The 14,490-nt window shown below is 40.5% G+C and overlaps 1 protein-coding gene across 4 annotated transcripts; it reads right to left on the bottom strand.

The window, feature by feature from the left end:
• Nucleotides 1-920: 920 nt before the first annotated feature.
• On the bottom strand, nucleotides 921-14,490 carry LOC122132160. Of its 4 annotated transcripts, none has more exons than XM_042706970.1 (9): nucleotides 14,099-14,490; nucleotides 9,137-9,281; nucleotides 8,896-9,052; nucleotides 8,055-8,292; nucleotides 7,817-7,960; nucleotides 7,547-7,703; nucleotides 2,546-7,341; nucleotides 2,292-2,344; nucleotides 921-2,059 (listed from the first exon to the last, which is right to left on the bottom strand). In XM_042706970.1, exons 2-9 carry the CDS (start codon nucleotides 9,255-9,257, stop codon nucleotides 1,336-1,338), a joined length of 6,390 nt encoding a protein of 2,129 aa, XP_042562904.1. In that variant the 5' UTR covers nucleotides 9,258-9,281; nucleotides 14,099-14,490; the 3' UTR covers nucleotides 921-1,335. The 4 variants fall into 4 exon arrangements, with proteins under 4 accessions (XP_042562904.1, XP_042562902.1, XP_042562901.1 ...); XM_042706968.1 differs by lacking the exon at nucleotides 14,099-14,490 and adding an exon at nucleotides 9,364-10,425; XM_042706967.1 differs by lacking the exon at nucleotides 14,099-14,490 and adding an exon at nucleotides 9,896-10,425 and having other exon boundaries at nucleotides 9,137-9,622.

The following is a 14,490-nucleotide window of genomic DNA, read 5'->3' as shown; positions in this document are numbered from 1 at the left end:
TTGGCAATAAATACAATTCTGATTCTGATTCACTTATTACATTTGATTACTTTTTGATTGGCAGATGAGAATTCAAACAAGAGAACCAATCAAAACGATGCTCAGAATTTGAGTGCAAACTGCCACATGAAGTGAGTCTCTGTAAATGGCAAAAAGATGCAAAGCAACAGAATTAATGTTATATTCTACAGTTATTTACCAAAAAGAATATATTTGGTAGTAACCCCTTTGTAATCACCAACCTTTTATTACATATTTTTTCGCAACTGTAACATTACAATTACATCTATTTTGTAATTCATTATGTAACTCTGTTACATGCAACTAGTTACTTTCCAACCGTGATACCTGGTATCCTTATGCTGTGTCAGTACAGTACGTCATTTGAGCGATTTGTTGTGTTAGGTCATGGTATCCCGTTATATGCAGCACTGTTGGTAAACATGTGCAAGAGTTGCTTACCTGTGATCTCAAATAAAGATACAAACTTGTCATTGGTTGACAACTTCACTAAAAGCAATGTCCAACAAGAAAAACAGCTTTCAATACTGTGGAAAGAGGAAAATACTAAGCTATTTTGCTTACAGTACTGGATTCTGACATCCACATGATATCTACATTTTGAAACCTCTGCACTCCTAAAACATTAAATATCTAACCCTTTCTGTTTATAACAGGTACACTGTGACAGCAACACGTTGTGATAATACTGGTTTATCAACAGATCACAGGCCACTGGCACTTTCTGTTTATGATTATCATCTCACCTCTCCAAACCACAGAGGAAGAAGCTCGTTTGTGCTTTTCCGTTACACTTCACACCATGTTCTTCTTTGCCTCGCAAGTTCAGACACAAACTTGAAACAAAACACAACACAGAAAAAGACTGACATACATGTAAACATAAACTCAGGCACATGTACAAAGAGGAATGTTTTAATTTTAAGCAATGGGACTTTAAATAGATCCAACACTTAGTACTTAGCATTTGCATCTCGGGTATAAATAAATAAATACATTGAGCATTTACAGCATGTGGTTACAGTAAACAGGATCCATTTTCAGTGTACTTATCTCACCGTGTGCTCCATGTATACTATATACAAAGGATCATCTACACTGTACAAACACATTACATGTCTTAATTCTAACATATATCCAGGAAAGGATTTAACTAAATCAAGAGTACAAAAAACTCAAAAACAACAACAGAAAACAATACAAATCAAGGTATGTATTGATCTGTTTTTAGTTAACATTAGATTTACATGGTTATTGTAAAGAACTAGAACTACTAAAGAATAATTACCATTGCAAAACTTGGCTTGTCTTTCTCTAACTTTCCTGAGGATTAAGCCTTGAATCATTAGGGACAGCCTTGTTAGGCACATCAGAAGTTGCAGATGTGTATGTGCAACCATTTAAAACAAAGAAAGGATAGTTTAAAGGTGCGTGCTCAGGGAACTGAGCCGCATTATCAGGACTGGACGTGAACTGAGTTGAGGAGTGAAGAGCTGACAGTGCAGGTCTAGGTGTACGTAAAGAGGGAGGAAGCTGCAGCGAGGGAACTGGGCCGAGGGCGAACGGGTTTTTTGGTTCTTTAAACACCTCGGAGTATTGGGGTGTGTTCTTCACTGGCAGGTGATGGATCACGCTTTCATAGGGCGGCGGAAAAACATGGGGAAGATACAGGGGTGTCTCTGTAGTGGTTAATGGTGGCGGCACCAATTTCTGCATGGCAGGTATACCAACTGGATTGTCTGGTAAAGGATGCGATGGTGAGGGTTGCTGATGTGAAACATTTTTTTGTTGTTTTGTCAACAGTAAAGCCCTTATGTGCGAGTGTGACTGTCGTCCTGGGGGAACCGTTGCGGGCGATTTCAGTTGGGGAGGAGGAGGGTTGTCCTGTGTCCTTCGTCTCCAGAGAGCTGCGTGCTGCTTCAGCAGGTTATTACTGTGCAGCCCTGGCTGGAACTGGCCAAGGTTGATTTGGTTGATCTGAGGTTGGATGTATGTGGGGGCATGCTCATTATTGTCTCCGATAACAGGACAACTGTGTCTGTAAAGAACACGTATGAAATAAAGTTAAAGATCTGTAACAATATTGCACTAATAAAAGAATACAGGATATTGGAGAAGTTTGTAAAGACAGCGTAATAATACAAATGTGAGTGGTACTGGTGGGAGTATTTTCCCTCGACACCAATAAAATAGGATACATATCCAACCATGTTGAAATATGTCTGTATGATCCTTAACATGTGACAAATTAAGTTTTTTTGTTCCATTACCTCCTTTTGACTGCAACGGGTGTCGTTTCCACAGGGCCAATGCTTTTACGCTTCTGAGGTGAGGCAAGGGACACAAATTTGAGTATGAATCAAACCTTTTCAAAATACAAATCCAGACTTATTTTCCAATGTCGCATTTATGCATGAAAGTGACATTTTAGTAGCTGCAATCAATCAATTCATATAATTCCATACACAGACAGGTCCAACACATATTCTGCTGTCAGTCAAGCTGCATACAGTGAAGCCCTTACCTTTAAATATTGCTTCCTCTCTGTGGTTGCCCTACGCAGGGGGTTTCCCTTCGTGTCCACTCGCTGCCCAGCAGACTTCAATCTACCATGGCTCTGTGGCATCTGTGTGGGTGTGTTCACCACAGGCAACCAAGGACTTGGGGCTCCATAACTAAGATTTGAGTTTACACTATGGAATTTTAAGGCGTTATCTTGGGATGAGCTACGTGCCGCCGCGTCCCTCGACACCAAAACCTTCGAGGCATCGTAGAGGAGGTGTTCCAATCCGAACCATGACACCGGGCTGCTGATCACTTTACAGGTCTTCACACAGTTCATCTTCTCCTGGAGAAATCTGCAGATGATGGAGAGATGTTCCGCCTTCCCCACATCAAAGGCTCCCGGCATCTTTGCAGCGGGAGTTTCAACGAAGGATATCACTCGGTTCTGAAGCCTCTCCAGGTGTTCTGGGCTATCACCAAAGTTGATCATAGAACTAATTGGGACTGAGAGAAAAAAGCTCTCAAAGTCATTGATGTTTTGCAGAGCAGCCTCAATTTCAAGCTTCTCCCTCTTGCTTTTTAGATACAAGTAATACGAGGTGGCTGGAACCATCTTCAGCTGCTGGTTCAGTGTGGTCACTGCTAGGTGGTAATTCTGCAATTTGCTGTAGCCTTCAATTGCAAGTCCTTGCTGGAATGAGGTGTAGACACAAGACTGTTGTTGATATCCAACTCTGCCTTTGAACAGTTCACCATAAAGAGAGGGATCATACCAAAGCAAACTCCTAAATGTTGGTTTAGCAGTCAGAAAATTCATTTTATTCTCCATGAATTGCTTTGCCTCCACTATCATTTGCAATTCTAAAAATGAACTTAACGCTTCATACTTAAGGTCATAGGGAGCTGGTGGGTGATGTAGGTATCTATCTAAAATGATGTCACGAGTAACAATTCCATACTGTACTGCAATACCCTGATCACGTTCAAAGTTTGAAATGAAATACTGGAGCATATCTTTCGACCTGTGCAGCAACGAGAGGAGGTCATCTATGGCGCCCACACAATCAGCCTCTTTTAGAATGTTTGAAATGTCTTCTGTGTTATAATGTCTCTGAAAAGATATAGTGTTCACTGTTTTAGCATACAATTTGGGACCTTGTGCAGCTTCCGGCTTCTTAACCTTGACTTGATGGGCTTCTCCATTTTGTCTACTGTGAGTTTTGGTGTTGTGTGTTGCCGGTTTGATGACACTGGCCCACTGCACGTTAATCTGGTTGGTGCTTTGAATATGGTGATCACCATCAGGGATTTTTGGTTGCATTTTCTGAGGTTCAGGTGGTAATTTAGGTCTGCTCAGTTCAATCAAAGGATGCTGGATGGCTTTCTCCGAGACAGTTCCCAACGTAGTTGTGCTGTCGGGACTTAATCGTGAAACAGGTTTGGGACCACTGGTTATCGATAACTGTGTCGTTTCATCTAAGAGACCAGGATCACTGGTATCTGCTGGCAGAATGTTCTGCTGGCTTGTTGAGGTCACTGATTGGCTCGGTAGGCTGCTCCCAGGAGGTCCAGGATTGGGTAAATCAATTTTTAGTTCTGCGACACTATATCTACATTCGGGATTCAGCACTTCTCTGTTTTGCGTTCCAAGTAGCAGTGACTTTTGTACTGTATCATCCTTTCTGGGAGTACTCAAAGTCTGTTGAGACGGTTCTGATGAAATTCCATCAAGTGGTTCCTGTAATTTCACTGTAGTCTCAAATTTAGTCAGATAATTTCGCAATTTACTTATGAGTTTGACTTCCTGGACATCTGTGTCAAATTTTATTTTCCGCTCATCCGGAGAAAGATTGGAATTGCTGTCCACATTGCTGTCCACTAGGGATTTTTGATCTTTTGCATTTAATTGAGTCTGTAAATTCAGAGGCTTTTCCACATGGAGATTAGATGTGCTATGGTTATTAGTGTTTTCTAAGACACCATCATTTTGAATCCCTGAACCTGGGTTAAGGTTATGACTCAAATAGTCCTTTGTTGAAATATCATTTTTAGTCGGTGTCTTGTTGTATTGGCATTTAACCTCCTCCACACGCCCACTCTCATTTACGACATCTTGAACCTTCTGCAGTACTTCATCTTTATCTTGGTTTGTTACGCCTTCCATTTCAACATCCTTGTTTGAGTCTTGTGTGTTGTTCATGACAGAGGGGTTGGGATCGGATTCATTTCTATCAATGCTGCGATTACTACCACTCTTTTGGCCTTCACTTTTCAGACTTTGGTCTGTTGGTTCATTATGGGCTGTTGAAGACACACATTCAGGGAGAGTGTGTGAGTAAGATATTTCAACAGCACTGTCCTCACTACCGGTTACTACACTCTTGTTACTTTGCTCCAATTCAGCTTCCTTCCTGGTTTCAGTTGTATGTGAAGGTTCTTTGCTTAAAACACCCTCTTTTCTGTTTTGGATAACTCTTCTGGATAATTTAGTTTTTCTGACAACTCTTGGTAATGTCTTGAAATAGCGTCTCTTAAGATTAAATGCCTTTTTAAGTGTGCTATTTGAAGTAGGCCTCCTTGATCTCCTATGTGAAATGCGATGAATGGTACTTTTGAAATCAGACACTTCTCTCAATTTTCTACACCTCCGACTGGTCCTTAATTGGAATTCATTGTATTTTTGCGTCAAAAGTTTGACCAACTTCACATTAAAGTTACTATTGGGTTCTTCAGTTTTGCTTGATATGGACCCTGTGACACATTGTTTTTTTCTATCAGCCAATATGGAATCTTTCAGAAGGCCGGACAAAGGTTGCCATGACAAAAGGGAAAATCTCTTAGACAGGGTCATTGGTTTTCTGATGTCATTAAGGTCTCTGACGTTACTTTTGATTGTGATTCCAAGCATGGCATGCTTTTCCAAATCTCTCTTTTTCACATGCAGGACATCACAGTCATTGTAGGTTGAGGCTGCTTGAATGTTCCAATTTACAAAGTTGTCTTTGGTAGAGGCAGTGGTTTGGTCTGGGCATCGGGGTTTCAGGTATGGCTTACAATGGGTTGGAGTTGAATTCGGCAACAGTTGACTAAACTGTAGTCTTTCATACAACAAACTGTATATTGCATTAGCACTGACCTCTGAAACATCTGTCTTTAGCTTACGACAATTCTCAGATTTTTCACTGTTTTTGAAATTCTTTAATGTTTCCTCTTCCTTCCATGCTCCATCTGAGTCAGTTATCTTCAGGTCTATTTGTCCTCCTTGGCTCCTTGGTGACGACGTGGTTGCCATAAAGATTTCCGATTCATTCATAGAACAGACCTCCTCATACATACCGACATCCAGAAATTCCCCCTCCTTCTCAAAGGTAATGTCTTCACTTGGGTCCTCCTCCTTTCTCTCAGTATGCCCAATGGACACCTCCTTTACTTCCTCTTCAGCCAGGCATTCAATGCTCTCTGTTTCAGTGAGTGACAGAGACATCTGTGAACCCTCTATGGAGGATTCAGGGAGATCTTGTGGTACTTCTCCAACCTCTTCCCTTTGTGTGTTTACCTGCATTGGACTCTCTAAGTCTCCACCAGGTTTTGGATGTACCCAAGGGACCTGCAGCAAGCCTGCTGGCTGTTGAGGATTTGAACTCAAGCCATCGACTGTCTGTTCCTCATTGACAGTGTGCCCATTTGGAAGGACATCATGTTCCAGCTCAATCAGATGTAAGGCAGTGGGTTCAGGTCTGACATGTTTGATTTGTTCTGATGTAAGGCAATCAGGTGTGCTCCGACTGGTTTCAAACTGACCTTGTGCATGAGTTGAATTTGATTCAGATTGTTCTGGTTTTCTCAGCTGAGTACACATTTGTTTTGTTTTTTCATCATTGTGTTTACTTGTACTGTCGGTTCCAGTTGGGTAAACACTTCTCTCATTTGTCCTTTCCCTAGACAGTGATTGGTCTGTTTTTCGAACTTGAGAAAATAGTAATCCTCTTTTGTACTTTTCATAGTAATGCTCATAAAAATGGATTCTATCCAGCAACAGGTTTTTCTGATCCAATTGCAAATCTGTCCGTGACCAAACATGCTTCCTCCTCTCTGCCTCATTCATTTGAAAATACAGAAAGTATTTCTGAAATTTCATCTTAAACAGCTTTAATGAAGGCAATTTCTCTGATTTATGTGTCGCCGAAAACTCACAAGGCTCTGCCTCTGAGGTTTCAATAGTGTAAGCATGCTGGGAGTTTTGGGGATATGTTCCAGTGTGAGCTGAAGTACTTCTACATCCATTAGCCTGAAGTTGTGAACTTGAAAGATCTTTTCGTGCATTTATCCTATTGCTCTCGGACGTCGTACCCAAAATCTGTTGCACCGCTGAAGCAGTCCTGTTTGGGTCTCCCAACTCTCGTCCTGACAACCGTGGATCCTTCACTGTTTTAGATGAGTAGACAATGGTGGAGATCCTTGCTCCTCCCTCTTTAAAAGATTCATTCTGAACTCTGGGATCAGAAATTTGGCTTTGATGTAAAAAGGCTGAAGGAGGCACCTCAGTATTTCCATACTGAATGTTGTCTTCCAAAGCTGGGGTGTAACCAGCCCAAGGCCCAAACTGATAATGATTCACACTCTGAAGCTGAGGGACATATGGAACATACGACGGTGTGTTTTGATAGTCCGTTTTTCTCTCCACACCGGCTTCATGAGGCATTTGTTCAGTCACGTGAGGTCCTTGTGGGCCAAAATGTTTGAACTTTACTGTGGCACTTTGTCCCTTCCCCCGTCGTTCTGCCAAGACGAAAGCCTTCAAACTCTCTCCTGGACCTGTGAGAGTGCAGAGACACACAGCATGAGTGGGTGTACAGGACAATAAACATCGGATATAGAGTCTACAAATTTGTCCCTTGTGAAAAGTTATTCATAAATAAAGTAAAATGTAATCACATAAATGAATGGTAGGGATTTCTAAAGAAATTAAGGAATGGTAAACTTTAGGATAACCAGTATGTAATCAGTTATTTTTCATTACCATGCTTCAAGACTTTGGGTGGCAGCTCAGTGGGTGAAGCTGGTATGCTTGCTGATGTGGGCAAATTCACGGAAGCAATGGGAATCACTGCATAAGGCAAGCATTGGCGTGGCCTCGTCGTCAGGTCCTGATTCTCATTGTAGTCAAACAGAAATACCTACAGGATTGAAACACGTTAATTTTACCCAAAATGTATTGAGCATCAGTCTAGCATAGTCTTATAACAACAAAACTATATACTTTTTTTTTTTTAAATAATGTCAGACTTACTGAGGAACCAAGGATTTGCTGTGACAGACTGTCTCGAGGGGACACTGTGTCTCTGGACATATGACAGTCAAAAGAAATGGTGGGATCCTGTGTGCCCGTTTCCACCGAGCTTGGAGTTACTTTTTTAACTTTTCCAAAGAGCACCTTTCCAATAACACAGAAAGAATTGGTTGCATTTATAGCATACAAAGAAAGCTACACTGCGTACACATACAGACGTATCTTTCCCACCACAGACCTTGAAAATGATCATGTTTTTCCCTGCAGCAGGCTGGCAATCTGGATTTTTCAAGGCAACATCCACATGCCTGAATAAATACACTCCATGTGATGGCTTTCCCAGAGAGTGTTGGTTTGTTTTCTCAACCTTCAGGCCATGCTGGTAAATTTGTGTTGTTTCTTGATCAGATGCAACCAGAAAACAGAATCTCTCCTCAGTCTCTCGTAGATGTCTGCCTCTTGAACGCATTTCTGATCTGAAAAGGTGAATAGATGTTGAACAATTAAAAATGACCACCTTTAACCACCACAAAACAAACAATATAGATTTTATCAGTCTAATTTTCTTGCCCAGTCTCTTATGTTGACCATCATATGAACAGAAAACATATTTGTGTCATCAGGTTTACCATTATCCTCACCAAAGATATCACAGTGACAATAAGAGTCTTGCTCTAAAACTAACGACCTAAAAGGCTTGCAAAAACCTTTCAAACACCAAAAACAGCATGGTTGGCAATGATAAAAGCTTGGAAGGATGCTAACTGGTATCTTTTGCAATTTAGTTGATGATGTGATGTGAAAGCTTTTCTTATGCTTTCGTGGGACAATCCGTCCTGGTCCAAAGAACTACAGTACATAGTGCATAGCCTGTACGGCTAGTAGGGGTGGCAGGTGTTTTGATCTGTCCTTCACATGACCAAATACCATCAAAATGTACTTCAGATGACACAAAATCCTATATAACCTATTACCTATTCCTATATTAATAACTTTTTTTCAAACTTTCAAGTTTGTCCAGGTATTAGATTTCATTATTTGGTATTATATTAGTTTGTAATAGCTAATCAGAGCCTTACCTTTTCTCTGCAAATTCTCTCAGTAGATCGTCATTGTGCACAAGCTTGGCATGTTCCCATTTGCAGGTCTCCTTTCCCGTGTCTAACATTAAGTCACTTAGGGTCGATTCAATGAGAGTAAAATCCCTGCTTTCTTTTGCACACGGCTCAAGCACAGCTGCAAACATGTCAAATGGTTAAAAACGTGATACATTTTTTCCCCCCTACTATTCCACCGAGTAAAGTTCAGAAATGTTCAGACCTGTTCCAGAAGCTCTCTTCTTTCTGGGAATGATGAAATTCTTTAGCTTGGGAGTCCCGGTGAGGTGTGGTGATCTCAGTGACGGGATCACACCTCTGTTCCTGCCACACTGCGCCTCCATGTTGTACTATCCCAAAATATCACCCTGAAAAAAAGCAAGATGTGTTTAATGACAAGCACCCAACCATAAAACAGTATAAATGCAATATATCAAGTGTTTGCCCCACCCGTTGAGCTTGACATGAAGAGTTCTTCGGTAGAGATCTCCAGTTAACATGGAGTCTCTGTGTATTCCTCTTTTAAAAGTGCTTCTAAAGGTACTCATGAGTTTCACATGCTGTTCCTCATTATTGCATTGGGTGGAAATGTCATCATTTCTCAGTTCCTCAAAGTGAGCTTGGAGTGGTTGAGGTTTTTTTGTTTGCTATCTTCTGTTTTTCTGTGTTGTCTTGACATAAACGTTCTGCATTTTGTTACCATTTCCCACTAACGGACAAAAGAAGTATTTTCGTCCGTGGTTATGAAATGAGTGCTCCCATGCGCCATTCCTGCTGTTTCTAACAGAAATAGTTAATTATCTACACCGATTGTGTCAACGTTACCTCAAATCAAACGTCACACGGAAATTCTTGGTCCTACTTTCACATATGGTAATTCATTCTCAATTCTCCATGTACGTAAATGCATTAATTCATTCACAGCTGATAATAAATGTAGAGTATTAGAGTAGAGTAAAGTATTTTTTTTGTAAAATCTCACCAAGTTCCATTTCAGCATAGTGTTCAGAGCATAGGATTTCCACACACAGCTCTTTGTTTTGGATGGTCTCCACTGGCCCAACCTTGGACCTTTGCTCACTCATGCATGATAAGGGATCGGACTTCCATTTGCACATTAAAACCATGTGACTAACTACCATAAAAAGGAGAAGCGTTTGGTCAAAGTCCTTTGTAACGTTTCAATCTACTATTTCTCGATGTTCTTTTTTATCTGCTCATTTGTAGAGCACTTCTAATTGCCATTGTGTATGAATTGTGCTCTATAAATAAACGTGCCTAGCCTTCGTGCAATAAATTAAAGTGTAGATTAGTTTTGAAGAATGCTAAAAGGTGGGCGAGGGGCTGAGACTTTACCCCATTCGAATGTAGGTATATCATAAAGTAGGTATGTACCAATGGGTCAAATCTACCCCCGTAGATGGCGTGTTGAGCCATTTTCAAGCCATAAAATGCTGAGCTAGTTTACAGCTCAAGAGCCAATTTACAGCTCAAAGAACATATTTAAGTGTACACAACAGTGACATGAAATATTTTCCAAAAGGTTTTATGCAATTTCCAGTTAAACCTTAGCAGAGTAACATAAAAGAACACCTTAGTTGAAGTAAAAAATATATAGACTTAAGCACTACAAACAGAGATGGGCAGTATTTCTATTACTTGTATTTGAAATACGTATTTCAATTACTTTTGAGTATTTTGTAATTTGTATTTGATAGGGCCGATAAAAAAATCTAACTTTAGAGTGGAGTCATTTTGTATTTAAAATACTCAAAATACTTTCTCCACGAATCAAAAAAAAGGTTCACGAGTTCAGTCTTCAGATCTTCAAGTTCAACGCATTGTCTGTCAAGGTAAATATTTGATCTGAGTGTGACAGTTGTCAACTAGCTTGATGTATAATTTATGTCTGTGTCTGGCTACATACAGTGGCGTAGCAGGGGTTTTGGCCGCCCTGTGCAGTAGCCAAATCCCCCCTCCCTTCAAGGAGATTGTTGTCAATATTGTTGTCAATATGCCTTTGAAGCTCCGCGAGTTTTTGTCCTAGCGTCATAAAAAGAACATCCCCAGAAACCTCGAATCTTCTACTTTAAAGATATATACAGTTCGAAAAATAATAATAATTAGCACTTTTGTAAGGAGAATAAAACTAAAATCTTGCACATTTCATTTTCTGAGTGACAAAACAGCTGCTAATGATCCACCCGTTAGCAAATTAGGGCTATTCATATGTTAAATTCATGGTAAAGAAGGCGGTGAGGACAAACGTATCCACTTTGAGCTGGTTGCTATGGTTACCTAGTTATGCTAGCTAACTATGATAGCTAGCTAAGGACACTTGTAATAACCTTAAACCAAGAAGAGTCCATTTACATAAAATGATAGCTAGTTATCTAGTTGTCTCCTCAATTTAACTCATACAATTATAATGGGAAAATGTAGAAGCCCTCAGGGTGCCTGTTCAATTTTTTATGAACGAGTTCATATTCATGAGTTCATATTGACACATATTAACACCAAGAGTTCAGCGCATGTATTACCTATGTGTGTGTGTGTAAAGAATGCTGATATGAAATATGAAAACAACCAGTAGAAACATCTTCGTGTATAATACTCTTCAAAAACTTACCCTGCTTGAAAATGTTGCAGAATGCAGTACAGAAGTAAAATTTGGCACTAAACACAAAGACATTCCACCAAGACGTTCACACGCGCACGTCTCGGGAGATTGTTTACACACTATCGAACTAATACGTTGCAAAGTGGACGCTAGGGAGACCGTGCCACTACAAAACAGCACCATTCTCTAAATTCGTCCACTGGGGAAACAACTATTATCAAAAAATTACCAAAAAATAAATCACAAGAAAGTAATACAATTACAGTATTAGCCGACCCCATTCCATAGGCCGGTGCGGTCTTGACACCCGGCACACCCCACGCTACGCCACTGGCTACATGGTGATGGTTATAATACCAGAAAAAGTATTTCCTTTATTTTAAAAACAAAGTACATATATTGTATTTTGTTACATTTTCTGGCACCAGTATTTTGTATTTTATTTTAATAAATTGATTTGAGGGGTATTTTGTATCAAAATACATTTTGATGTATTTTTGCCCATCTCTGACTACAAAACAGTTAATAGGTACATTTCTATTAACTATCTTATGACTTAAAGGTACAGTAGGTAACGGAGACAACAGCAAGAGTTAGCCAGATTGTTAAAGTATACAACTGAAGAAATCCCAGTCCCTTCCTTCAGGCTTCTCTCCAAACACATGAGGGCGCACTGCCTGACTACTGCTGAGAGAGCATTGGGGAGAGGAGGGCGTGTCATCGCTAGCTGTATCCAGTTACATCATGTCTCATTCACATGTCTCATTATCAGTCTCACAACTACAAAAACACACAAATAAGCCACACTTGTAAAAAGTCCTGTTCAAAGCCAATATAGACTAACATAAAATAAATACTCTCAAACGACACTGGCTCACAACTACAATGCCGACTCCGGCAAACATACACAGATAGATTGGGTACAAGGTAGGTCACATGTAAACATAATGTTAGCTTCATAGTCTACTAGCTTACATCTACAGCATAGCTAAAGTTAGGGTTGGGCTAATACATCAGGGAGCTACATAAGTAGCTAGCTACATTGGCTACATAGTTAGGGAAAACAACAAATTCCCCCACAAAACCAAACAAACCAGATAATAACCTGTCCAACAAGAAATACAGCAGCCATGACATTGCTGTTCAGGTCATTGAACTTTCTAAACTTGTCACCATTCTTACCTCCTGATCTGTTGGGGCCGCACTGGGTTGAAGAGCTAGGGTGTAGCTTGATATGTTAACTGCCAAACCGCCAACTTGATAGATAGATTATTTTATCTAGGGCCAAACCACTACAAACCAACAACTGCCTAGCTTCCTGTCCGTGTGGTGGCTGCTTTTACTGAACTGTCGAGCTTGGCTTCTGGATCTCTACGTCCTTATCTTCTTCGCTGCCCACGGACTTCTGTGGCTGTGTGGTTGGTCAACTGTCACCAAGGCTGAGAGGAGGCGCCATGTTGGGTGGCTGTGCCTGTGCATCTCCCATAACCCACATATCAGACTGGGCTTCTAAGTTTGTGTTACAGAGTTTGTGTTTGGTAACCATGAAGGCCTTCCGGCTCTCCTCCACCATTGCTCAGCGATGGTTCTCTACCTCTACACCACGAACACCAGAACACTCTGCCCTCAGCTTCCAAAAAACCCTGTCTTTTCTGTATGGATTCTGTAAAGCGTTTTGGGCTTGAGAAATAAAATTATAGTTGACATGCCATACCGACGCTGCCTCTGGTTGGACCTCTTGCTTTATCCTCTTTTCTACTTCTGTCTTTTTGATCGTGCTTTGTTCAGCAGCGCAAGCTGTTAGGTATGGGTGGAACCAGAAATCTGGAGTGACAGAGTGAACGCAGGTAGGTAGGTAGACAGGTAGGTAGGCCATCCAATCATTTCACTTTGACCAAATACAATCATTTAATTCAGAACGAATGCCACAGATGACATTTTCTTTCCTTTTTACTGTCAGAGCATTTGATGAAGTCGGGATGTAAAGAGTTTTTAAGAAATATAACAGCTAATGCTTCTAAAATAAATGGGCTACTCCAGATTTAAACTGAAATAATATATTCTTAACAAAGCAGAGTGTGTTTACTGATCGCCCTGGCAACAACTCATACTAAGATTCTAGAAAAAAAATCGTGAACCCACTGTTAGTGTTGAGCAAGCATAGTATGTTGATCTCAACTGTAGGTGCAATACCCAGACAGCCCATGTCCCCTAAGTCAGAGTTTGATTAGTAACTTGCAACAGAGCATTTGATCTCTATATCATGACCTGCGTGTCCTGCATATTGCGCACAGTGGACAGAATATAAAGTTGTTAATTTGTTCCATGCATTTGTGAAATTATGGTTTAGAAGAAGAGCAGTTCACCCATGCAGTAGGGCGTGATACATTCTCAGTCCTCTTCGCAACGCTGACAGTAGGCATGTATTTGAAAATCGACACAGCTTGGATACAGTTTATGCTTTTGCTTCTCATGAATATCTACAACATGCAAAATTATGTAAACACGTTAAGGAGTATCTGTTGTTTGTCAAAACTGTGAACGAGGGAAACGTCGATCACTTACCATTTGAAAAAGGACTAACATCCAGACGCAGTTTGTAAGCCGAGCATGGTAAACAGTTTTGGAGATGCAGATTGAGGAACATGCAGCGACACGAAAAAGGAAATCACTTGACCTCAAACTTGTAGCACAGGAAATCACCCAGCCCTGCTCTAAAGTGTAACGTATGGCTGCGCTGCTTTTCTGCCTAAAAACCACAAAGGCCCACATGATCACTCATGTGATACTTTCAGTTGAGTGCAGTGAGGAATGGGAAATATATCAAACTGTTTACCTTCACTTTGTTACTTTTTACTTTTTTTAGTCCAAATTTTTTTTACAGATTTAAAACTCTATTGCAGAGTCTGATGGAACTTCACCAGGGTTTCAGATAGCCACAGATAGTTCTCATTGGT

This window comes from Clupea harengus, unplaced genomic scaffold (assembly GCF_900700415.2).
Source record: "Clupea harengus unplaced genomic scaffold, Ch_v2.0.2, whole genome shotgun sequence".
Classification (NCBI taxonomy): Eukaryota; Metazoa; Chordata; class Actinopteri; order Clupeiformes; family Clupeidae; genus Clupea; species Clupea harengus.
Note: the sequence above shows the minus strand (reverse complement) of the source record. Positions and strands in the feature narration are given on the sequence as shown.